A 27006-nucleotide genomic window follows, 5' to 3' on the forward strand; every position below is an offset into this window, starting at 1 on the left:
TTAGGCTCATATGCCCCCAAAGGGGGGCAGAAACCACTTAGGCCACAGGGACTGGTGTGTTTGTGTTTTTTTTTGGGGGGGCAGCCCCTTTGGCAAGGGTCGCTTCCAGTGGGGGCACATTACTCTTGGCAATTTCTGCTCCCCTTGGGGGCAGATCAGCCTATTTTTGAAAGGCCCACCTGCCCCCATGGGGGGCAGAAAGTCCACTAGACTAGACAAAAAAAGAGGGGGGGTATGGCCATTCCACCACCCCAAATAAATAGGGACAAAGTTGTTCTGCCCTCCAGTGGGCAGATTGGGGAAATTACTCTCGATCCACACTCTGTGGGGGCAGAAAACCTACTAGATGCTAGGGAATTAAGAAAAAAATAGGGTGGTGGTGGCTACCAACCAGTATGGGCATGGTTATGCCCCCACCCCAACTGAAGGGGGTAACAGTCTTTCGGCCCCTGCACACTAAAAGATGTTATCCCACGGCAAGCAAGGGGACATTTGATTATTTTGGGTTTTGATTTTACATATGAGCCATGAGAGCTTGGCTAACTCTCAAAATCATCCCACTTGGAATAGTGAGGGCTGCACTTTTTGGACTTTGAGATGCTGCTGTCTAGAAAAATCTACCAGACCTAGACACGTCTGAAAACTAAACATTTGGTGAGTCCAGGGTGGTGTGCTTCACATGCACCCCCCACCATTTTATTACCCACAATGCCCAGCAAACCTGCAACTTTGCTTGAAATCACACATTTTCCCACATTTTTGTGATGGAACCTTCTGGAATCTTTAGGCATCCACAAAATTCCTACCACCCAGCATTGCCGCATCTATACCGATAAAAAGTTTGCCCCACTTGTCAGCCTAAAAACATTTTTTTTCAAACTTCCCTTTTGGACCCGCTTTGGTTCCCCCTCAATTTCGACATGTTTTTGGCTCTTCCCTGTCACAGGCACTTGGCCCACCTACACAAGTGAGGAATCATTTTTATCGGGAGACTGAGGGGAACATTGGGTGGTAGGAAATTTGCACTGGTGCGGTGATCCCATACAGAAATGTGGGGAAAATGTGATTTTTTAAGCTATATTTGAGGTTTGCTGAGGATTCTTGGTAACAAAACACTGGGGGATCCACGCAAGTCACACCTCCCTGGACTCCCTCGGGTGTTTAGTTTTCACAAATGTCTGGGTTTGGTAGGTGTCCCTAGATGGCAGCTGAGACCAGGACCAAAAACGCAGGTGCCCCCCACTGCAAAAACATGTAGTTTTGTAATTGATAATTTTGATGTGTCCATGTAGTGTCTTGGGGCATTTCCTGTCGTGGGCACTAGGCCTACCCACACAAGTGAGGTGCAGTTTTTATCGGGAGATGTGGGGGAATTCTGGGTAGAAGGAAGTTTGTGGCTCCCCTCAGATTACAGAACTTTGCAGCACCGAAATGTGATGGAAAAGTGTTTTTTTGCCAAAGTTTGAGGTCTGCTAAGGTTTCTGGGTAACGGAACCTGGTGAGAGCGCCACAAGTTACCCCATCCTGGATTCCCCTAGATGTCCAGTTTTCAGAAATGTCCAGGTTTGCTAGGTTTTCCTAGGTGCAGGATGAGCTAGAGGCCAAAATCCACAGCTAGGCACTTTGTAAAAAACAGGTCAGTTTTCATAAGAAAAATTTGATGTGTCCATGTTGTGTTTTGGGGCATTTCCTGTCGCGGGCATTAGGCTTACCCACACAAGTGAGGTACCATTTTTATCGGGACACTTGGGGGAACACAGCATAGAAGAACAAGTGTTACTGCCCCTTGTCTTTCTCTACATTGTTTTCCTTCCAAATTTAAGACAGTATGTAAAAAAGAAATCTGCTTGAGAAATGCCCTGTAATACACATGCTAATATGGGGACCCCAGAATTCAGTTATGTGCAAATAACCACTACTTCTCAACACCTAATCTTGTGCCCATTTTGGAAATACAAAGGTTTCCTTGAAACCTATTTTTCACTCTTTATATTTCACCAAATTAATTGCTGTTTAACCGGTATACAATGAAAACCCATTGCAATGCGCAGCTCATTTATTTGCTCTGTGTACCTAGGGTTCTTGATTAGCCTAAAAGCCCTGTATATCCCCGCAACCAGAAGAGCCCAGCAGACGTAACAGTATATTGCTTTCAAAAATCTGCCATAGATAGAAAAAGTTATAGAAGAAAACATAGACAGAAATGGCTCTTTTTTCAATATTTTTTTTATTTTACCTGTTACTTTATGTCGGGAAGCCTGAAAGGATCTATACAGATGACCCCTTGTTGAATGCAGAATTCTGTCTAATTTTCCAAAATGTTTAGCTGTCCAGGATCCCACATTGGTTTCACACCATTTCTGTCACTAACTGAAGGAGGCTGAGAGCACAAAAATAATAAAAATGGTGCATGTCCCAGTAAAATGCCAAAATTGTGTTACAAAATGTGGTTTTCTGATTCAAGTCTGCCTGTTCCTGAGAGCTGAAAAGATGGTGATTTTAGCACTGCAAACCCTTTGTTGATGCCATTTTCAGGAGAAAAAAACACATGCTTTCTTCTGCATCCCCTTTTTCCCATTCTGTTTCCAAAAACAAAATTGTAGCTGTATTTTGGCTAATTTCTTGGTCTACTCCAGGGATCCCACAAACTCTGGGTACCTTTAGAATCCCTAGCTTGTTGGAAAAAAAGGACACACATTTGGCATGGATAGCTTATGTGGACAAAAAGTTATGAGGGCCTAAGCGCCAACTACTCAAAATAGATTTTTAAAAAAAGGCTTAGCACAGGAGGGGGAAAAAGCCTGGCATCGAAGGGGTTAAGAAGGGTGATCTACTTGGTCAAAAAACCAACCAAAGAACAGGTCTCAACCGTGCTTCTAGCATTGGATGCTGAGAAAGATTTTGATCGGGTGAATTGGTCCTCTCTATTTCTCACACTCCTCCACTACGATTTTGGGGCACACTTAATTGCCATGGTCCACGCTAACTACACCTACCCTCGGTCTAGGGTGTTAGTAAACAGGATGGCCTCAAAATACTTCAATTTGGAGTGTGATACAAGGCAGGTGTGTCCCCTCACCCCACTCTTAATCACCCTTAGTATTGAGCCCCTAGCAGCCAGAATACGAGCAGCATCCTCAATTAATGGCTTGACCTTTGGCTCAGTGGAACATAAAATATCCATGTTTGCGGACGATGTACTCCAAACATTTGAATCCATTGCTGTATTCCATGTCAACTGTCACAAATCCTTTCTACTTAACCTAACCATTCGCACAGAACAAATGGAGAGTTAACATCCTCCTCCTCCTTTCATTGGGTCAAAATGGAAATCACCTACTTGGGAGTAAAGATCACTTCCAAAGTGCTGACTTGTATAAAGCAAATTGTCCCCCTATTGAGTCAACTTAAAAATGACCTTAGACAACGGGCCCCATTTTACTTGACCTAGCTCAGTCCCATTAATGATATAAAGATGACAGTGCTGCAGAGAATTTTGTATGTCTTCCAAGGTCTCCCCATTGAAGGTGATCAGGAGTTCTTCTCTACATTGCATTCTATGATTATCAAGTTTATCTGGCAAGACCACAGAGCCCGACTAACAAGTAAAGTGTTAACGCTACCTAGAGACGCAGGGAGACTAGCCCTACTAGACTTCAAACTTAATTATAAGGCAGCACAATTAAGGGTTCAATTGGGATGGTCCATGAGAGAATCCGACAAACACTGGATCCACAGGAGAACAATCTTGGATGTCCTGTGGAAACCTAAACCTGACGGACCACCTACTGCCTATTTAAGCACCCCAACTGGAACCACCCAGAGGGCCTGGGACGAAGCAATCTGCTCACATGGCTTCACAACATTCCCCTCTCCCTACACCCCTATACATTGAAATACGGCCTTCAAACCGGCCTTAATACAGAACCCATTGACTTATGATGCGAAGGGGGCTGCCTAACCATCTCAGATCTCTTCCATGGGTGGGAAATTCTCACTTTTGACAACTGCCGACAAAACTGTAATTTATCTGCCATGGAAATATATCATTATACACAATTGAAGCACTGGGTATTGCAACAAGAAATGTGGTTAAACATCACTAGGGATCTGCTCCCTATAGAGAAATTTGTATGACAACCATGGGGCACTTGGGGATGCATTTTCCTGCTCTACTGATTTCTAGCTTCCACTTCCTGGGCTGCTACTTGTCGCCACTTGACCCCAAGGGTTGTCCATTACTACAGACCAATGGCACAAACTCTGGAATGACATCCCCAGATATAAACGTTCTCTAGGTCTATGAGAAGCTTAGTACAAATTGCTTTATGACTGGTATCTACACCTGGCAAAATTGAAAAAAACGTACCCAGGCATGTCTGATCGCTGTTGGGAAGGGAGTGGCTTATTGGGAGACTCCTGACACATCTGGTGGGACTGTCATGCAATACAAAGTGGTACAGATGAGAGAAATCCTGGGCTACCCTCTCTCACACACCTCGGAATTTGTTTCTTTTAGGTGTGCAGGACAAATCCCTTAAACATCAGGCATTGGGGGACCACTCAATATTATAGTTGGGCCAAGGGGTGGCCAAAATGGCCTTAGCGGCAGCCTGGAAGAAACCTGACACCCGTCTATGACGCAATGGCATGCCCGCCTTTGGTAGGGCCTCATTATGAAAACGATGACAGACATCCTTGCAGACACTCGGAAAGGTTTTGATTATGTGTTGGGATGTTTGGTGTGTCTTTCCCTAGGGCTCGTGCTCTTCTGCCCCACATGCACAAGGACACTTCACCTCTTTCAGATCTGACTCCTCGGCCCTGAGACCCACCCTGACCCTTTCGGCCTACCGGTTCCCACTTACCACATTTTAGGAGACATCTTAGCAACTCCATACATGCACGCAGTTTAGTTGGTTCCTTTGTTTTGGGATTTCTTTTTTTTTGGGGTGGGGGTGTTTAAACTGGGCGCTACTATTCCTAAATTGTGATATAATTTCATGACAGATGAGACCTACCAGCCTTCTGGTTCCCACTTACCAAACTTTAAGAGACATCTTAGCAACTCCATACATGCACGCAGTTTAGTTGGTTCCTTTGTTTTGGGATTTCTTTTTTTTTGGGGGGGGGGAGTGTTTACAATGGGCACTACTATTCCTAAATTGTGATTTAATTTCATGACAGATGAGACCTACCAGCCTTCTGGTTCCCACTTACCAAACTTTAAGATACATCTTAGCAACTCCATACATTCACGCAGTTTAGTTGTTTCCTTTGTTCTGGGATTTTTTATTTGGGAGGGGGTGGGGTTACACTGGGCACTACTATTCCCAAATTGTGATATAATTTCATGATTATGATTATGAAAATGATGCTCCATTTTATTCCTGTATCATATATATGGAAGACCTACCTGTAAGACTCTGTATCGGACATTGGCATTCTTATCTGTGAATATGGCTTCATGGCATGCTATTATGGTCAATGTATACCTGATCCCCGGCAAAGCTTTATTAAGTAAGTTTGACAAAAAAAACACATTTCACTGAGGCAACACCATGGGCCTGAATTAGGCAGGAAATCCTCCGATTTTTGGAGGAAGTAATACATTCTCCATTCGAGGGTCCTAATTCGCCTGATACATTCACCATTGATGACGAATCATCTGACAGACGAGACGATATACTTCTCCCTATACCCACACATCTGAGCCTACTTGACTGTTTATTTGAAGCAATCACAGAAAATCTGCTTCTTTTGCCTTGATTGAACTTCTGTACTTACAACCTAACTTCTTTATATTATTCTGTCAATAAACCTGTTTTTGCCAAATATTGGTATTGCCAATTGTCAATCAGGGTGCATTATTAGATATTATTTTACCTAGTATTTCAAACACCAGAGTATCTTACACGAAATGAGTTATGACAGAATTACAAATTGTCTGAATATGTATTCTCAAAATAATTAAAACATTCAGGGCCATATTTATACTTTTTGACGCAAAACTGCGCTAACGCAGTTTTGCGTCAAAAAAATTAGCGCCGGCTAACGCCATTCTGAAGCGCCATGCGGGCGCCGTATTTAATCAATGATGTTAGCCGCCGTTAGCCGCCGGCGCTGCCTGGTGTGGTTGGAAAAAAACGACGTACACCAGGCAGCGCCGGCGTTGGGGGATATGGAGCTTGGGCGCCAAAAAATGGGGCAAGTCAGGCTGAGGCAAATTTTTCGCCTCAACCCGATTTGCGGCATTTTTTTCGACTCCCAACCCCCATAGAAATGACTCCTGTCTTAGCAAAGACAGGAGTCATGCCCCCTTGCCCAATGGCCATGCCCAGGGGACTTCTGTCCCCTGGGCATGGTCATTGGGCATAGTGGCATGTAGGGGGGCACAAATCAGGCCCCCCTATGCCACAAAAAAAATAAAATAATACTTACCGGAACTTACCTTAATGTCCCTGGGATGGGTCCCTCCAGCCTTGGGTGTCCTCCTGGGGTGGGCAAGGGTGACAGGGGGTGTCCCTGGGGGCATGGGAGGGCACCTCTGGGCTCCTTCCGAGCCCACAGGTCCCTTAACGCCTGCCTTGTCCAGGCGCTAAAAAACGGCGCAAAAGCGGCCGTATGTCATTTTTTTTGACCCGCCCACTCCCGGGCGTGAATTTTGCCCGGGAGTGTAAATAAGGCGCACATGCCTCGGAGTCAATTTTTTAGACGGGAACGCCTACCTTGCATATCATTAACGCAAAGTAGGTGTCCACGCTAAAAAATGACGCAAACTCCATGGACTTTGGCGCTAGACGTGTCTAACGCCAAAGTATAAATATGGAGTTAGTTTTGCGTCAGAATTGCGTCAAAAAAAACGACGCAATTCCGGCGCAAACAGAGTATAAATATGCCCCTTAGAGCTGTAAATGTAGGCAAATACTTAGTTGGGATGGTTGTGTTAAAGGAGGAGATGTATAGGGTATTTGAAACCCTCAAAAGCACAAGCCATGAAGTGTATCATCTGTTTCAGAAAATAACGCCTTCAATCTTTTAGTTGCTATGACATTAGCAACTGTAGACAGTGAATTTAATTCTGTAGTGTTACTTTCATATCCCGAATAATACAGTGAAGATAATTCACATCGTACTTTGCAACTGTAGTCTGACAGTGTACTTTGACATTTTTGTGTTGCCTCTTAGCATTTCACACACATTTTGGCACCAGGTCTCACATATTTGAGGAGGGGAAACCAAGATGTGCTACATCAAATGCATGTAGTCATGAATTTTAAATTAGACTTTTGTAAGGAACAGAATGCAAAAAGAAAGATGCAATGTAGAAAAAGAGGCTAAGGCCCGAAAGGGAGGGTGGATATAGAATCGCTTGTCAGAAGCGCCACAAGGGGCTTTAAAAAAGGTGACACGAGGAACAGGATGCAGGAGGGCAAGGAAGAAGGGAAGAAAGAGCTGTGAAAAAAATGTTGGAAGTGATTGAGAGTGGAATTAATAATGAGTAGAGAGGTTGCAGATCTAGATACCTTTTGATCAGATAAGTATCTTTATTTTGTTCCTCGACTGAAGAATGTCTTTTGCAGTCACAGCTCGCTTCGCTAAAAAGGGGCGGGTACATCGCTTGAGGGACTGGGGGGGAGCAGGGGTACATTTAATAAATACATTTTTTTTTAAACAAACTTACCTGATCCCCCAACCCGCGTCACGCCGCACTGCACTCCATTCCATCGTCGCTGCAGGCACAAGCTCCCAGTCTGCCCTGCGGCCAATCCTGATGCTGCTCAGAGCAGCGTCAGGATTGGCTAGGGGCTCTCCCAGGCAGACTGGGAGCCTGTGCAACAGAGAGCCTACTTCTCATGTGTGTTTGGCCGACCTGAGAGGGCCGGCCAAACACACACGCGCTCTACTCCCTCACTGCTAATCACCCCATGGCCCGCCCCTTTGATAATTCTGAAGCACTGATTTAAACATCTTCACTCATCTAAAGTATGAAGTATCTATTTTACTCATCAGCTTAACAATTCCCTTCCTTTACAAAAAATAACCTGAACCATAAAAGAAAATCAGAAAACCGAGGCGTGCATCATTGAGCCCCTAAATATTCAGATTCTGTGCATGTTTCCCGGAGGACCAAACCACATTTCCTATAAACACATTGCCCTGCAGTATGAATTACATCTTCCAAATTAGGTCTTCCGTATTGCGGCTCCACATCTGCTTACAACAACCAATAAGTACTAAATCATTTTGTAATATTGTTATTTTTCACTTGTATATTCCCACAGTTCAGCCTACAGGTCAGATGTGCGGGACTATGATCACAGAATGCTCCTCAGATTCCCTCAACGAGTGAAAAATCAAGGCACGGCAGACTTTTTACCAAGCAGACCGCGATATTCATGGGAGTGGCATAGCTGTCACCAGTAAGTATAGAGGTTGGCATGATATCTGTGTAGGAAATCTTCAGTGAACACATGTTGCAGCATTTCGTTTGGTAAATCAAAAGTTTTTTCTTTCCAGCTGTGGACAATTGCTAATGTATTTGATAGGCAGTAACCCTTGATGTAGTGCTTTTACTCCATCTAAAATCAAGCGCTATTGATTGATGAACAAGGAGATGTGTTAATCATTTGTGGATCCGGGTGCTCCACAACTGGGCTTGGTCAGCGTATAAATTCACTATGATTTCAAAATTAATTATAAAGCACATTAAGCTTCACAATAAATACTGACAAGTATTAAAATTAAAACCATGAGGGTTTATTAAAAGTGTAAAGATATTACAAAAAGCAAAGTCAGTGGCAAAGAATCAGTTAGTTAATCATTTGTCATATAATTCATGAAGCTCAGAATTAAATGCAAATGATGAAATAGTAGAACAGAGTCTAATGCAGCTTAATGAATAGGTTATAAATCAGAGATCAGTCTGACCGTGCCCCCCGCTATACTTGAGGACAGTGAACCTAACATCCTCTGGGTAAAGCTCATTTTACAGTGCAAAATACAGTAAGACTGTGCATTTTGGGACGTACATGCACTGATGGAGTTTGTTACAGCAGCTAGTCTGGTGGCTTATGTATGGCACATGTTTGCTGAAAGCCAGCTCGGTATCAGGAACCCAAACGTTCTATTTCAAATCCTTGAGTTTCCACCTTGCAATGCGTTCAGATGATATCTATTTCTTTTTATTTTTATTCTGCATGTGCTATAACTCCCTCAGCCAAGGGCTGGTACTGTTTTTCTTGTGCACGAGTCAGAAAATCGATACACGGACCTTAATATGCAGCCTAGAGTACACAATTCAGTGTAAATTCTCATTTAAACATTAAAGTATCTAGTATTCAATTACGGTAGTAATAATAATATAGTGCCCCAATGTTCCTGGTGGCAAAATGTTGATAAACTGAACACATTAAAATATATTCTTACTCTATCACTAATAACTAACTTTGTTGAAAAAAATGGATACACTAATGCTTGAATAAGAATGAACACAGGATTGTGGATCCTGGGTTATGCAGTAGAGACCACGTATTAACGTACGTCAGAGAATCATCTTTAAGTCTCTTTTATTGTTAACATTTTTTTATTAAAGTTTCAATGTGAAAGAACAGGGGTGACACAACACCCACCAAACATAAAAGGTAAAACATATGGTCAATTGACCAATCCCCATTCCCCTCTATCCCACCCCCCAGATGAACAAATATGCTGTCGAGCTGTAAGGAATGTATGCAGGGCTTCTGAGGTGGCCTCCTACCAGTTCAAGTCTCTAGGAGCCATCCCTATCTAGTAAGCATGGGAGTCGTAAATATTTAGGGCAGAGTGTAGGGACAGGAAAGGGTGCCACAGCTCTCTGTAAGATTGTCCCGGTGCTGCAAGGGTAAGTGTAAGCTTTTCCATCCCCAAGATCTGCCATAACCGATGTAACTATCCCAGCTGTGTAGGGACCTGTGGGATTTCCCAGTGAGACAATGTTTGTAGGGCCGCTCCTATGGGTAGGCCGATCTGATGGCCCCGTAGGGACCTAAGCCGAAATGTCAAGGAATTTGGTAGGCCCTGAGTTGTCACATCCCCTCCAGCACAAGCGTGAACACGTGTGGTCGCTCTTGTTAAGCTGAACCGGGCTGAGTTACCAGTAGGCAGCAATCTTCCTTGCAGTCTCTATGCTAGTTGCTCTGTGTGACATGCTCTGTAATAGGTCGCCTCCCAATCCCGAGGTGCCCAAGATCTACTCAGCTTTCCCTCCCAGCATGCCTGACTCGGGATTCTAGATATCGGGACTGCTTGTTGAAGCAGATCGTAGAGGTCTGAAATTATATGTTTGTCTGTTGTCTTCATCAGTAACCATTTCTCATACTGCGTGAGAGGTCTGCATGCCTTTTCCCGAATCGAGGGATGCATCACCCAGTGGGGGATCTGGAGGTAGCACATTCTCTCAGTCTCTGGTAGGGAGTGGGTGTTCCTTAAGCTTTCAAAGAGCAGTAGTCCTTCTTCATCGAACAAGTGTCCAATGGAGCGACACAGTGGGGATGTCTAGGGGCGAAAGGCTCCTTGGTCAAAGCCCAGTGTGAATTCTGGGTTCCCCACGACGGGCGTCATAGGAGAGGGAAAGGATGTCAGCCCCCTAGTACATGCTGCTTGGTCCCAAACCTTCATAGTTGCTCTGGTGATGGGAGAAGAGTACAGGCCCCATAGTCTATGGCAACGTTGGAGGAAGGGGATCTTCCAGAGGGAGGTTCCGGCAATTGAGCGGTCCATGAACAGCCAGCACCTGTCCGACTCTGGTCGAGACCACTCAACCAGGTACCAAAGGTGGATTGCTCTGTAGTATTGCTGTAGGTCTGGGATTCCCAGGATTCCCAGGCCCCCCATAAGTAGGGGTTGGTAAGCCAGGTGTCAGGCCATTCTAGGTTTCCCACCAGCCCATACAAAGTGATTAATTTCACCCTGTAACACCTGAAGGGAGCCGGGTGGGGGCTCGGCCAGCAGCGCCTGGAAAAGGAACGGCGCCCTAGGAAGGACTGACATTTTTATGGCAGCTATTCGGCCTAGCCATGAGATAGGGTGGAGTCTCCATTGGGTCAGATCTTTTTTGACACTCTGAAGGAGACACTTGTAGTTCATCTTTGATGATTCTGTGACTGTCCTGGCTACCTGGATGCCCAAGAATGGGATGGAGTGCTTCTGCCACTGGAACGGGTACAGCTGAGCTATCAAGTCTACCGTCTCCTTCGGGAGCATAAGACTGAGTGCCTGAGATTTCAAGAGGTTTATTCAAAAGCCCGATGCCTCCCCAAAAGCCTCCACCTCCCTCAGGAAAGCCGGGAGGGCCCATAGCTGGTCGTCCAAGTCAACCACCACGTCATCGGTGTAGAGTGCAATGGTATATTCTTCTCCCCCAAAGATAGCCCCAGCAAAAAGGATCCATGTAGAGAGCAAACAACGGGGGTAAAGTGGACACCCCTGGTGGGTCCTGCGCCAACTGGGAATGTGGCAGAGGCCACCCCGTTGACTCTGACTGAGGCCTTCGGGTGGCTGTAGGCACTCACTATCCAGGCTCACAACTGGGGTCCTAAGCCAAAATGCTCTTGGCGTCTATGCTAAGCAGCATTAGTTCCCTTCCCGAGCACTGAGCCTTGTCTAATATGTGCATAAACCGTTTGGTGTTGTCCCCACACTGCTGGTGTGGGATGAAGCCTGCCTGGTCCACCAGTCCAGGCATCAGCAGGTTCAGACGGGAATGCGCACGAGTAGTTTGATAACCATGTTAAGTATGGAAATAGGTCTGTAAGACCCGCATTGTGTGGGGTCCTTCCCAGGCTTAGGGATTACCACAATAGATGCATCTAGCATGGATGGCGGTATCGTGCCTAGATCCGGAATGGTGTTGAAAAGGCGAGTCAGAATCGGGGCAAGGCTGTTGCAGAAAGTTTTGCAGAACAGGCCCGGAAAGCTGTCTGTTCCCAGAGATTTCAAGGTTTCCAGCCTAGCTAATGCGGAGATTAGCTCTTCTATCCTCATTGGGGGCTTGAGCAGAGCCGTCTCTGCAGCTGAAAGTTTAGTTGTGAGGGCCTCGTTGAGATACTGGCAAGGGGTGTCCGACTTGGGCTGTTGGGAAGAACAGAGGTCCCAATAAAAGCCACGGAAGGCTGAGGCTATCTGAGTATTGCTAACCACCTCAGTCCCATCCTGGGCTTTGAGTGCCTCCATCGCCTTTGTCTGCCTCTGCGTCCTGAAGCCTGTTGGCCAGGAGGCCTCTAAGCCCCAGGTCCTCCAGCCTCCCCAGCGCCACCGGTGGCAGAGTGCCCATCCCACCTTATCTGGAAGTGGACCAGTCCCGGTCATTGTTAAGGACAATATTAGTCGCCCCTATGAGCACCTGTCTGTGGTGCGTAGTCATAACCTCAGCCAGCGTTCGGTGCAGGAACGCCCCCTGCCCTCACTGGGTGCGTATATGGATGCCACGATGACCTGAAAGTCCCCTAGATGTACCCTGAAAGCCAGCAGGCGACCTTTTATTTCAGCAATTTTGTCTCCCACTCTCGTGCGGAAGGAACGGGAGACAAGGAGTTCCACCCCTGTCACCTTGGTCTCCGTTAAAGAAAAATACTGTATTGGGAAAGATCTCGAGCATAGTCTGTGATGATCTGCGGGAAGTAAGCAGGTCTCTTGTTAAAGGGCCAGATCAGCCCACATGTTTTCTAGATAGGAGAGGACCCACCCTACGCTTGGTTGGGTTGTTCAGCCCTTTAACATTAAGTGTGACTACTTTAAAAATTGTTTAGATGGGACAAGTGCAGTGTCGCTAGCCAGTAGATATCTCCCCATAACCTGCCTCCCCCACCCCTTGCAAAGTGAATGATAATGAAGGCCATGCCCCTATCGATTCGGTTTGTGAATACTTGTGTCAGAGCATTGTGCAACCTACCCCATCCGTGAACATAGGAAAACCCAAACAACATATTCTAACAACCCCTCTTAGGGGAGCTGGAGCTTCCCGGCCTAGTCCTGAAAATTAGTCTGTGTTCTGGGCAAATGGCTGCAGAACTTCAGAGGGTGTTGATCTCTCACCAGCCAGAATACAGGCTTCCTGAGGGAGAAATCATGAATACAGGCAACAATGTCTGCAGGCGGTACATTGGACAGCCTCGGCGGCCCACCCTTTGCACCATGGGCTGCACTCCTCCATCTTCTGTGGTGTAAGCTGCTCCTCTGGCGTGGTGACCTCGGCCCCCCAAGGTCCCAGCACAGGGTCCAGAAGGGCCCGTCGGGGTCGGCACCTCTTGGCAGGCTGGCCTCAGGACTCTCCTCTGCCAGCGACCGGCCACCTCTCGCTCGGCCCCTCTGGCGTCTCCCTGGCAAGGGGGCCCCTAGTCAACCCCCCAGGATACTCACTCACCGCAGCCACCAGCCATCACCTAGCCCGGGGTGGGCGCCACCATCTTGTGGAGCTTTGGGTCCTTCAGCCGTCAGGCCCCGTCCGTCCGCTGCTGCTCTCCTGTCGTCGTCTCTGGCTCCCCACTCGGCCAAGGTGCTCCCCAGACAAGGAGGGGTGGGGGGCTGTGCTTTTGGTGGCTCCAGGGAGCCAGCAGTCAGGGGTTCCTACAGCGGGAAGGCAGAGAGGCGTGAGAGTGTGCCTTATCCGTCTGCCATCTTGACTTCTCCCCTCTTTAAGTCTCTTTTAAGGTCTAGCCTACCAGACAGACCTGTCTATTTGTGAAAAACCTGTTGTCAGCTTACAGTGTGCTGAGAGCCTGCCAACTACTTACTATTAGTTGGCTTTATTGTCACTCTCATTTACTTGCTTTTTAGTCATTAGCTTTCCTTCCTCATCATATGTCTGGGAGTGGTTTTGATGGCACACATTCGTAGTGTGCAGGCCTACTGCTCAGCATCAGGGATGCTCTAGAGCATCCTTAAAAACACTGAGCAAAGTCAAACCATTCCTATAGGCAAGACCTATTGACTTTGTCAATGCTTGGTTCAATTGTTTTAAAATGTCTTAGAGTATTTGTCTACATCCCCAAGTTTAAAGAAACCAGTGTACATAAAAAAAATAAAAAAAAACAGAACGTAGGTTTACAGCTCTCGGCATTGTATGGGGAATGTTGTAAACAAAGTAAAGATAAACATCTTTCAGCATCAACTAAATCTTTATTTTCTGTTGGTCCAGTAATGATTTAAACCTATATAAAGTACTAGCAAAGAGGTAAAATGCAAAACAGGAATTAGTAACAGATCAGGGTTTCTGGAAAGTCTCATCTATCTCCATATAATACTATCATTATTTTAAGAAAAACATATAGTTCCAGCAAACTCAGTAGATGAATTTACATATGGTTGTATGTAAGAAATCTACATGGAGCTAAAGCTCAAAACCCGGCTGTTTGCATGTTTGGTTGGCTTCAACTCGGCCTTTGACCAGATCCCCCTTGGACTCCCTTGCGGACTTAGAAAATCACCCTTCCACAAGAGGAACACCATCCACCTAGTTTGGCAACAGAGAAAATAGTATGCTTACAGTATTCCGATGATATTGTCACTTTGAGCCAAAGGCCAATTGGCCCGCACAGTACTATGAACACACTAAAAGCCTATATGGGCGAACAATGCCTAGATCTGAGCTTAAGTAAAAACAAAGTGGTCGGCTTGGCCTACTCCAAGTTTAAGTAATTTACCTGGTCCATTGAGGGCAAAAAAGATTGCGGTAGCAGCCACATACAAGTATTTGGGCATCAATATAGAGAGCCAGATGTCCTACAAGCACCACATAGCTGCCCTATCAACAAAAGCACATTTGCTAATATTTGCTTTCAAGCTGCTGAAAAATAAACTCAGGTGCCCTCACTTGGTCACCTACTAACTGTAATGGCAGACAAATTAATCCCAACACTGGCATAAGGTATGGAAATCATGAGTGGTGGGGAAACGGAAATGCGCAACAAACTCCAAACAAAAGCCTACAAAGCAGTATTCTCCAGTCCAGGTCTGCTTTGAATTTGTCTTAAAAGATCAAAAACTACAAAGAATGAATCCTTTTGTCAAATTATGCTGGAGAGGGGTTCCTTAAACAAACTATGGGCCTTATTTACAAGAAAGTGGCACATCGTGGCACTGCGCCAAAATTGTCAGCACAGCGCTGCGTCACTTCAGAAATGCAGGGATGCGTCATATTTATGAAAATACAGTGCACCCCTGTGTTTCCCCTAGCACTGGTGCTAAAATTAGCTGCCTAGTCCAACGCAGGCACCATTGCACCATAATGCAAGGGTGCCTGCGTTGCAGGGAATGATTGTTTATGTGCAGGAAGGTGTCCCATCCTGCACATAAACAATCAATAATAACAATTTGTTACTTCTATGTGTGCCAGAACAGTTTAACTCTCAAGGGCTCCAAGACAGAAATCTTGGTTCCGGGGCCACAAAATCTGCTAAAGAAAATAGACTTCATCTGCCCTCCTCCATTCTTCTTTGAACAAACTGTTACTATGAAACACAAGGTCAGAAATCTTGCCACCATTTTAGAATGTAGTGGATAAATCCCTAATTGATCAAATAAAGTTCTTTAAAAACAGTCACTTACAGTCCTTCAGAAACCCATTCCTTATCAGAGTGATCCCTTTATTAACTTCGGAATTGAACAGGGCAACCCCCTAAACAATGGATTAACATTTTACTAATTTAACAGTTTTCAAAAAGCCAGGACATTGGCACTTTGCCCCTGGTCCCGTAGAACAGTATCAAATGATATGCCCTACCAGACACTTCGGGTGGTCTCAGGCTACCAGTGGTCCCAGACACAAGCTGCAGTCAAGTCAAAGATAGTCCGGGATAGCAGTACCGTACCGCTTGGCATTCGGTCCTCACTCGATGAAGGGCCTCCACCTGCCCACAACCTCTTGGTTTAAAAAAAAGCTAAAAACCTACCCATGTTAATCTCACGTCTTAATGGCTCCCTTCCCACCTCAATCCTTTTGCAGAACATTTTCATAAGCACCCAGCAGCAATTAAATTATGCAATGCGTGCAACACAAAACAACTAAAATAAAAAAGCATTTTAAAAAAATGGCATAACTTCAAATCCGGACATTGGAAGTGCATAAATCGAGAAGTATTACATTGAATAAAAAATAATACGTGCTACTTACAACACTTAGAAAGACACATTGCTTATGTTCAGCATTTTACAAAAACAGGCCATTATCATTATTATTGTACACTTAAGTGTCTAATGCCTCTCTCTTCTAATTAAAAGGAATTGTGTAGGAGAGCCGAATAGCCTCAATTTGGTTTTTCTTCATTCTTTAAATCAACCATTGCTCAGGGGATAATGAGAACCAACACCATGTCGATACTCATGGTCATTTATGGCAACCAACGTTGCAATAAATGACGATGCCACTATTAATTTCTCCTTATGATTAATAACAGACATTATACCAGCTGCACACTGAAGGGTGTCATTCCGACTTCAGCTGTACTTTCACAGGACCGCCAAAGCCGCTGCAGGCAAAAGACCGCCAGGACTGAAGGTCTTTTCCCCGCCATATTAGGAGTGTTTCGCTGGGCCAGCGGGTGAAAACAGTGTTTTCCATCCGCTAGCCCAGCGGAACACTCACCACAACATTGACGCCGGCTCATAATTGAGCCAGCAGCAGTGTTGTGGTGCGTCGGGTGCACCCGTCGTGCATTTCACTGGCCGTAATTCGGCATGGAAGGGGCGTGCAATGGCTATTGCTGTGGGTGTGCCACAGCAACACCCATTGCATTTTGACCCTGCCTCAGATTTACACGTTTTTGTAAACCTGAGGCAGCACCAAAATCTAGCGCTACCCCAGGGGTGGCATTAGCATGGCGCAATGAGGAGAAATGTTTTCATTTCTCCTAGATTTTTGCTCTTTCTATGTGTGCTGCATTCTGTAGCACACATAGAAAGAGCTAATTCCCATTGAGGATTGTTTTTGTGCAGGAAGGTGTGCCATCCTGCACAAAAACAATCTCCCCCTCAACGCAGCCATCCTTGCAGTATGGTGAAAGGGTTGCTGCGTTGGTGCACGGCAGCAAATTTAGCGCCAGCACAGAGGGAAACACACGGATACGCCGTATTATAGTAGATATGGCGCATCCCTGCGTTTTGAAATTGATGGCGCATGACGCTACCAAATTTGGCGCAGCGCCGTGCACCATCATTTTCTGTGAAATCTTGCCCTTAGTCTATTGCCATTTCAAATGGCTTCCTTTCTTCAGAACTTTTGTACTCTCAAAATAAATTATTGTGTGCGTTCACATATGGTAAATACCTGTATCCACATGGTTGATTATTCTTAGTTATACTGTGCATTTTTTCAAAAACTTTATATATAGTCGTACTAAATTAGTCTTTTGGGGATTATTGTATTTGAGGGATTATGAACTTCCAGATTCAACGTTTCCTTGTACATCATCTATTTTTTGATCCACAATCAATGGTCACAGGTTTCTTTAAGAGGTTTATGATGTATTGCATGCTGATATTAATGCTTAAAGATTTTTAATTTTTCTCATCCTTTTGGTGATATATACGCCAAAGCTAATTCCAAAGAATTAGTTTGAAGATTATGTTTTCTACAACCTAAATCAAAACAGTCAGTTTTTCCAGTTCAGTTATGGATTCATGCACACGAGGGAACAATATTGCACATCTCAGTGTGACCTAAAATACTTGATCTTTTTTCAGTTATATTGCCTCTTTTAATCTTGGTGAATTGTCTTAGGCAGTGGATGCAATATCTACTTTTTTGGGATTTGGCTAAACATATGATCTACATCTTACAACCCGGTAGTATAATTCTTTCCACTTGGTCCAATATGTCAGACTGGACCACTTCTTTGCTTATGGGTTCTTTTGAGGGAACTAAGGGCCAGATGTAGGTAGGTTTCCTTTTGCGAGGTGCAAATTGCGAGTCCCAGCGACTCGCAATTTGCACCTCGCAAAAGGAAATGCAGAAAGGTGTCTCAGACACCTTCTGCGACTCGCTATGGGGTCGCAAAGACCCACCTCATAAATATTTATGAGGTGGGTCGCAGTTTGCGACCCCATAGCGAGTCTAGGCACTCACGGGGATGGTGGCCTGCTGGAGACAGCAGACCACCATGTCCGTGACTGCTTTTCAATAAAGCAGGTTTTTTTTTTCTTTGCAGCCCGTTTTCCTTAAATGAAAACGAGCTGCAAATCGAAAAAATACCAAAACCTTTTAGTTTAGTTTTTTTTCAGAGTAGGCAGTGGTCCATAGGGCCACTGCCTGCTCTGAAAAAATATTATTGTGAGCATTCACAAAGGGGAAGGGGTCCCATTGGGACCCCTTCCCGTTTGCAAATGAGTTACCATCCACTTCAAGTGGATGGTAACTGCGAGTTGATTTGCGACCGCTTTCGCGGTCACAAATCAACTCTACATCACGGTGCGACTCGCAAATAGGAAGGGAACACCCCTTCCTATTTGCGAGTCTGAAACACATTTTGCGAGTCGGTACCGACTCGCAATATGTGTTTCTGCATCGCGTGAGGGCATTTGCGCCTCGCAAACAGCGTTTTTCGCCGTTTGCGAGGCGCTAATGCCTTCCTACATCTGGCCCTAAGAAACGTTACCTGCATTGCACATGTAATTACCTTGACAGTAAATATTATTTCAGAAAATGTAGCGAAATGCCTTGTAGAATAATGTAAAGTATATAAAACTTAATGAGTGTTCTATGCAGATTGTTTATTTATTCAATAATTTTTTTTATTTAGGGGGGTAATAAGGCTCTGCTAACATCCCTCCGCTAGCTTGAAAGTCCTTTATGGTATGTATTAAAAGATATAAAGGTTGGAGGGTCAGAGGAAGAGTTAGAAGAATAGCTTTGGTGAATTGAGTAGGAAAGGCTCAAATAGACTGTGATTCTCCAAGTGCTAGGTAGAACAGGTACGCCTTTAAAAATATCCTGAGGTCGACAAATCTCATGGAGTCTCAGATGTGGTGGACAGTAATTCCACAGCGAGGAACCCTGCACATGAAAAGTTTGACCGTCAAACATCTTGTATTTTTCCAGGCAGATAATCAGTAGTCATAAGCATTAGGAATGTAACCAATGAACATTTGAATGAGATGGGTCTGTTATGGCCCATGAAGCGCCTCTTTCAAGGCCATCTTTCTTTTACTGGGAACCAATAAAGGGATTTCAAGGGTTGAGTGATATGGTTATGATATTTTCAGCCACACATCAGGTAAGCTGCATAGTTTAGAACTTTCTGGAGTTTAAGATACATGCATTAGGAACGTAGGTGTATATACTGTTCCTATAGCCCAAGTAGGGCCTGACCATGGTGAGGATTAGAGAAAGTTTCTGACAGCAATGAAACACTGGTAGATCCCATTTCACAGATGTAGATGATGGAATGCAGTTTTGAAGGCTGTGTTCATTTGTGGGGTACAAATTGGCGTGACTGAAGTTATAGATCTCTATCAAAAACAACATCTGTGTTGTGAGGTTTAACTATACGCTTTGTTATGTCAAAATAGCGAGAAGTGGGTGGGGTATGCCAGGCCCAGAAGCATATTATCAGTCTTTTCCACACTAATGCTGAACCAGCAAATCTGCATCTAGTGTTAAACCAAAAACATCAGTAGGACAAATTGTGGAAGTTTTCAGATTGAGCTGGAGCTGCTTTGTCCCTTGTTTGGATGGGAATGTCCAATGCATGCTGGACTGTCCTGTTCCTCTGCCTGCAGTGCCCAACTGTGAGTATATGGTATCTTGTTTTTGGATTTTGGCCGCAGCCTCATTATAATCTAGTGTGTTAGAGAATGATGATCTAGGTGTGGTTGCCTGGACCCCCTTCACAGTGTGCCTAGCTTTACACACTACCTAGATGGCCAGCCTCCTACACCTCCCACTCTCCAATGAATGGAAAATTGATAAAGTGAAATGGTGTGTATCATTCTGTTTAATACACCAGTTGTAGCGTATTTACAATACGAATCCATTGTGCATTTTATGGCAATAGCTATTACTTACTAAAATCTATGAAATATGCACATCAATGAACGGTGCATACAAAAGTAGGCTGAGATATGAAAAGTGCAAGTGGAGAGGAGCGTGCCTTTGGAAGTTATAATAGAAAACTGAGTTCTCAGAAAGGTAATCAAATTTGACTAAGACAAGATACAGCAAATATTACCAGCCAAAGAAAATCAACCTCAAAGGCACTAGTTTAGCTATATCCCAGAGTCTTGCTCGATCCCAAGGGACTGTAATTGCTGCTCCAGGGTCAAGAAGTAGTCCTCCTGTTTGCCTGCTTCAGGGACAAAAATAGCAGAGGGCTCAGCCGACCACAGAGCACAGGACCCTGTAGGAGAACTGTCTGGGAATGGACAGGAACAGTTGTCAGAACAACGGGTAGCTTTAACACTACCTCTTTTGAGTTAGAGTTGCCATGGTGGGCTTCTCTGGTTCATCCACAGGACCCTCGTAGACAGTTAGGCTCCTTCCATAGTAGGAGGGGAAACAGTTTTGACCCTGTCAGATAGGGAGGCCAAGAATGGAGACCTGCCTTGTGGCTGATGGGTACTGCCATCTAAAACAGGGGCTCCTGGGTAATTTTACAGTAAGTCAAAGTAGAAGTGCTGAAAAAGACAGCACAGGACTCTAAGAAATGTGTTAGGATTGGTTGGTAAAATTCTTTCAGTTACTGGCTAGTGGGCAGGATAAATCGGGCACCTCCAACACCTCCTCCTCAGAAGATTCTCGGACCTGGGAAGACTTCATCTGAAGAAGAAGGCCCATTGGAAGGATAACCCTGATGCTTGGCTCCTGCTGGATGAAGAGTACTTACATACTCATGGACTCCTCAATCCTGCTGGCACCCAGAGACTAGCACTGTTCTCTAAGGGTCAAGTGATTAGCCTTCTGTTTACTTCCTTCAGGGGTACAAAAAGTAGGACTCTTGACTCCAAAAGGATCCAGCTGACTAAAGAGGACCAGACACTGCAGGAGACCTTGCTGGAGAGAGACCTGGTACTCAGATGCCTCCTCTGAGGAGCTAGGAGCCCCTGGACTGGTCAGAGGAAGCTTTCGAGCAAGTTGACAACTTTGTCAGAATGAAAGACTTTTGACCGGGACAGCCCAGTCAAAAGTTGGCGTCTCTGACCTCTGTTCCATCGCTGTTGGCCTAAATCGCACCTAGTTCTTGATCCATTGGAAGCTGTCGATTTTCCATTGTGCTTGACTTTTTCTAGGCATGTTTTGCCATAAAACTATAAACATCCATATCACTGACAATCTAGCTGGTTTTTGCTCATTATGTTTTTAATCTATTTGTCGTAAACTAGTTAAGGAATGTTCCTTACTTTGAAGTTGTTGGTACTGATCAAACGGAGTGCACACAGCTCTGGGGATTGCCTGCTGCTTGTGTCATACCTACAATACGTTGAGCAAAGATTCTCTCAGGAATGTGCTTTGGCTTAACCAGAGTTGGTTAATTGGGTTCGCAAGGGTGCCTCCTGTCCCAAGTTCAGTAAACCCATTTCTGACAATGCTTCAGACTTTGCTGGCGGTACAAGCAAAGCTGAGTCCCCTCTGACTCTCAGAAGTTTCTATGAAGAGCTCCAGGCTGAGAATTCTGCAGTTGGAAATGTGATGGTGGTGTTGCTAACACTGGACTTGAAAGAGCCAAGCCTAATGGAAACGTTTTTTTCTTTGAAGGCAACCATGAATTATTGTTTTTAGTTCTTGATACAGTGGCCAAGCAAGGGACTCTGTTATCTATAAAGAAGGACGTGGGCTTGTTAGCTTTGGAGATCGCAGTCCACTTCCCCACAAGATTCAAAGGCATTTATTAGGGAAACCATTATGTTTTCAAACAAGAAGGAATTACTACGTTTTTTGAGAGGCTGGTTGGTGGTGAGCCTGGACCGTGGAAAGGATTATTCTCACAGAAAGAAAGCAACGTTTTTGTTGTGGTAATGTGGGTGTTGGGAGATACTCACCGCTCCTATTCCAGAAATGGATCGATGCTCAAGGCTGATTGGGAAGGCCCTACTAGTGCTTTCAAATTAAGCAACACTGTTTAGGCATTTTTGTTCCTTTCCTTTGCCGTTCTTCCTTGTTATAGGTTCTTCTAGACCACTGTTGTTTCCCTCTGTTTATGTTAGATAGAAAGTTGGTACTATATGTGTAAAATGTTGCTGCGGTGGTGCTTTGCCAGAAACAGTATTTTTTTTTCTAAAGGCTTTACCACTTTATGCCCTACATAAATTGATGTTTATTCACCTAGATGTGGTTTAAATTTCACATCAAGTCGCATTATACAGGAAAGGAGAGGCCATGCTGTTGGACATGCACATAACAATCTAATGAAAACCAGTTAAGGCGTCAAGCAAACAGGCTAAGAGAGGGCAATTGCATTATTTTGCCACGATTAGTAGTAGACTAATTTCTGCGATTATCAATACATTCCCCTTACAAGGGCCACCCAAGAAAACGATCACAGAAATTGAGCAATATTTATTGAAACACAAGGCGCTAAGGTATGAAGTACAGAACACATGCAAAATCTATATCAGATGAAACCCCTCTTTACACTCCCTTTTACCAGTATACAAATACAGACAATGCTATTTACAGCCCCCTCAAAGTCGAGACTCGAAATACAACCTGTCTTCAGACAAAGCAAACACAGAAAATACAAATATAAAACAAATGGACATTATAAGTAAGGGGGGGCTCAAAGCAGCATACCCCTGCCAAAAGGAGACATGCAAAATTCACTATCGGTGAACTCGATAATGTGCAACTGATATGATACACACATACGACAACATCTACAACTTTCCTTACAATGCATAGACAAAGCAGCAAGCCTAGCACTATGGTGATGCAGACTGCCTATCAGTAGACCTCAATTGTGTGCACTTGTACCTCCCTCCATTTGGTACACATACCCCTGCGATACCTCAAGTGGAGGAGGGGAGCCCAAAGGAAAAGGGAGTACAGGGTCCATGTAATACAGTTTTGCCAATTTCTATGCTCGCCATGCCCCGTTACAAACCTCTTATCCACCTTATAGTACTAGGCCACAGCAGAAATACAGAAACTAGTTGAAGGCACAATTTGCATTTTCAGTTTTTCCCTCTGCCGTGCCACATGGCAAATCACTGATACAAGAAAACTTTTTTTAGTATCATGCATCACCTTCCTATGCAACTACAACTTACATACGGCAAGCAGAGGGAAACTGATGTGGTACAGTGGCTTCCCCACCTTACGTGCCATTGTAGGTATACACACAGACACCCACACACACAGAAATCAAGAAGCCACATAGGAGTTCCTTAGTATATTTTAGCAATAGATGATACACTAGTCTCAACGCAATGTTAGTTTGAAATGGTAACCTAAGCTGCACCACTTTTTCAAAACGATTCCTTGGTCTGTGGACTTTTGCAGCAATCGTGGATTCACTTTACGTCTCGGCAGGGATACAAAGGAGAAGAGAACATAACACTGTCTAATTAGATAAGTCGCACAAAGTCCACCTCTATTCGACATTTCTGACTGCCCCTCCCACTAAGAACAGCAGATACCCCTGATTTAATTGAAGAAACAGGCATCTTGGCAAGATGTACCATTGAGTAGTCCTTTGGGGTACTCAAGCAATGATGCAAGTGTCTGCATCATGGTATATGTTGGAGCCAGGTTGTCCTACTGGAGGAATGTGCTGTAGGTCTACTCTTTCTCCACAACATAAATTTCCCATAGATAGCTGCCTGTGTTAGACAAAGCTGCCATCACCCACAGAATGAGTACTAACGTGTGCAGTGAATGAGCAACTTCTACTAAACCACAATCATGGAACAGCTGCTGAGCACGGAATGATGGCACCTGGCTGGGAAGAGGACTGCATGATCTGCAGAGTACCTAAGAGGTTTACTGGGGCAAGTTTGTAAGGTGACCTTTTGACAGTTTCTTGGCTACTTCCTAAAGATAGAGAACCATTCCCATTACCGTGCCCATGGGTAGGTCATCATGGCCAAGACATCTCACTAGGTATGCCCTATAAAGGTTGTGGGGGGCATGAAGAAGGCTTCACAAACTGGCACCACTCAAGTCCCCATTGCTTCTCATTAGTGTGGACCTACACTGATCTGTACCTGTGTCCCATCAATACCCAGGAAGTGTATCCACGGTTAGCAACACCACCCATTTCCTTTCCTCTGTGGAATAAGACCACGTTTACCAAACTAATGTATGTATCTATTGACATTCTGGTAAATTGCGATGCAATGAAAAACTAAGTAATGCAAACGTATTACAGAGATAAGCGCTACTATTATTCTTTACATTTGGACCTCTAGCAATTATCGGTGATGAGGTGTCATATCAAATGCACTTATCTGTGATATTGTTATAGGATGTTTGCCTTGGGCCCTTATTCCAATTGTATAGCAGGAATTTAAGAGTTTTGTGATCATGTGATGTTTTTATTGTTCCCTGAAGCTGTCTCCTGTGTGGGCGATGTGCACAAACAATATTAAAGTAGATATTAGCACAGAGGGGAATATGAAACAAGAATCTAAAACGTATTTTACCTATTGTCATGCACATTATTTCCATATATTCAAGGTACTTGGCCTTATAAGTGGCTCTAAATGACACCATTTACAAAGGGTAAGTAAACATGGTTGTTACATTATAGATGGCAAGTTATTCAAATACTTACATAGATGTTCTGACATTAAAGTGATGATTCTCAGCTGCTGATGCTCTGATAAGAATGACAAATGACTTGCAATAGGAGGCTCGTGTGTCTCCGATTCCCCTCAGCAGCCATTAGGCTTGTCAGTTACCCTATTAAACAGCCGGAGGCATCTTGTAGGAAGCAGACGTCTTTCTAATACACAAACCAGAGAAAGGTTTCTCTCGTTCAGCTGCACCGTGCCCTCCTCCACTGCTCAACGAGCAAGAGGATCGATGTGTCCTTATCCTTGTCCTCGGGCAGACAGGTGAGACAAACAATGGGAAAGGTGCTCGCCTGACCTTAGAGGGTCTTACATGCGTTAATAATGTGCACAGGCCCGAAAGCTATGCAGCTTTGCACATACGGTGTAGCCAATAATTATAGACGGACTTGAAGCTGTGAAAGCAAGTGGTGGGCTGACAAAGATGGATGTGGTGGGGGATTCGGTTGTGAATGGGTAGGTATTAAAAGTTACTATATTGGTGGGGGTATGGGTCGTTTTAGGTAGAGTTTTGCCTAATGGACATTTTAAAGCACAGGTTAAAATTTAACTTGTTGGTGTGGGCATTATCCTCCGCTTCTACAGGGAATCAAAGATCCTCGTCCAAGGGATTATCAGAAAAGGATGAGGCAAATAGTGTTGTTGAAAGCACATTTCACGTGTAAGTCCCGTCATGGATGGATTTAATACTAACTTTCCAAGTAGGTCAGGAGTCAACTCAAATAACTTTTATCTAAATTGGTGCATTTTAAAACACAGTGGGAAAGTAACAAACTGGACAGGATTAGAATTGGAGAAACGTTTTTTACGAGTTTCCAGACAGCAGTCTGGGATTTTCTAAAGGTACTAATTTCAGGCCAACACATCAATCAAAGGAACTGGGGTGTATGGGCTAGTTTTATTGATTTGAACAATATCTCTTTACATTTATAAATGTGACATTCAGATGTGATATGAAACTTTTCATGTTGAGCCACTGCGCGGAACACGTGTATTCAATACTTCCAAAAGGGAAGCGGTCACACCTATGTGGTGGTGTTAATACAGTGACACAGGCAATACTGTGGAACACATTCCCCAGAGATGTAGACCTTGCAGTTGCAATCAACAGTTTTCAATATATCCTGGATAAGTTAAAGGAGGTGCAAAGCAGTGCTCAGTACTACTATACTAAAAAAAGAATCGAGTTGTACATTAAGAACATGGATGCAGTATTTTAAGGACTAGAAGGGCTTCCTTCCACATATAGAAATGGTTCCTTTTGTGCCATTCCCTTTGCTATCCCTTTTTATTAGGTGCATGATGGATATCTTATTTTTTAGGGTCAAGCCTGCGTCGTATGCACTGGCGCGTGCGTTTCGCTAGCGAGACGCTTTAGGAGTTAGAAAAGGGCTCAGAGCCCCATCCATGTCACGTCAGTGTCTTTCATTGGTTCGTGGGCTTCCCTGTTAAAATCTGCTTGCTTTCATTAGTGGAAGGCACGCTTACGTCATGCCTTTTCTGGTGGTTAGCTCTCCTCGAGCGCAGCGACCAAGTACTGAAAACATGCGAGGCTCGCTGTGTCCCGTCAGGTTTGTGGACTACTTTTTATCATTTGTTCGCAGCGTGATCTCGTTTGGCAGAAGTCGAGCGCTTTGCATAACATCAACCCTGTTACATAGTTAATTGCACTTTTGCCGGTTATGTAGATAATTGCACTTTTGCCGATAGGTTTCACTACGAGTGAACTGTAGCAGCGCAATCGTGCTGTTTTTTTCCATTCAATGTGGCAAGAAAAATCCGGTTGGGAGTTTACAACTGCTAGTAGATGTAACTCGGAGAAATGCGAGACCCTATGCTTGTTTTCCTTGAGTGGTGTCACTTGGCCTCCTGTTCGAACCCGAGCAAGATGCAGGACTCACTTATTGGTGCTACGAGCGTGGAGCTCTCTTGGTGTCTTCACTATGTGGCTTTGTTTTGTTCAGTGCAGGAGCTCTCACTGTTGAATTATTAATGAAGATACATTTAGATGTACATTTTATCTTATCACATCTGTTTGATGTATTTTTAAGGTATTTACATTCTCAAGTTTTGTGATAATCCCTTAAACAGAAGTAGAGTTTTTACATATACTATTGGAAATCTTTGTGACCGGTTAGTCACACATTTCTGGTTCGGCATGTTTTCCAATAAGCTCTCAAGCGATTTTAGAAAACAAGATGAGGTAATTTTATGAATCTCTTTGTAAATTAAATACAAGAGAAGTTA

General features: G+C 44.3%; 1 protein-coding gene across 1 annotated transcript in view; it reads left to right on the top strand.

The window, feature by feature from the left end:
• The window catches only part of LOX (lysyl oxidase), a 134185-nt gene that overhangs the window by 28986 nt on the left and 78193 nt on the right, over window positions 1-27006 (top strand). The window contains exon 3 of the mRNA XM_069227010.1: window positions 8286-8423. Within this exon, the coding sequence (XP_069083111.1) occupies window positions 8286-8423 (138 nt within the window). The remainder of the gene's footprint in view (window positions 1-8285; window positions 8424-27006) is intronic.

The sequence above is a fragment of the Pleurodeles waltl genome, chromosome 1_1 (genome assembly GCF_031143425.1).
Source record: "Pleurodeles waltl isolate 20211129_DDA chromosome 1_1, aPleWal1.hap1.20221129, whole genome shotgun sequence".
Lineage (NCBI taxonomy): Eukaryota > Metazoa > Chordata > Amphibia > Caudata > Salamandridae > Pleurodeles > Pleurodeles waltl.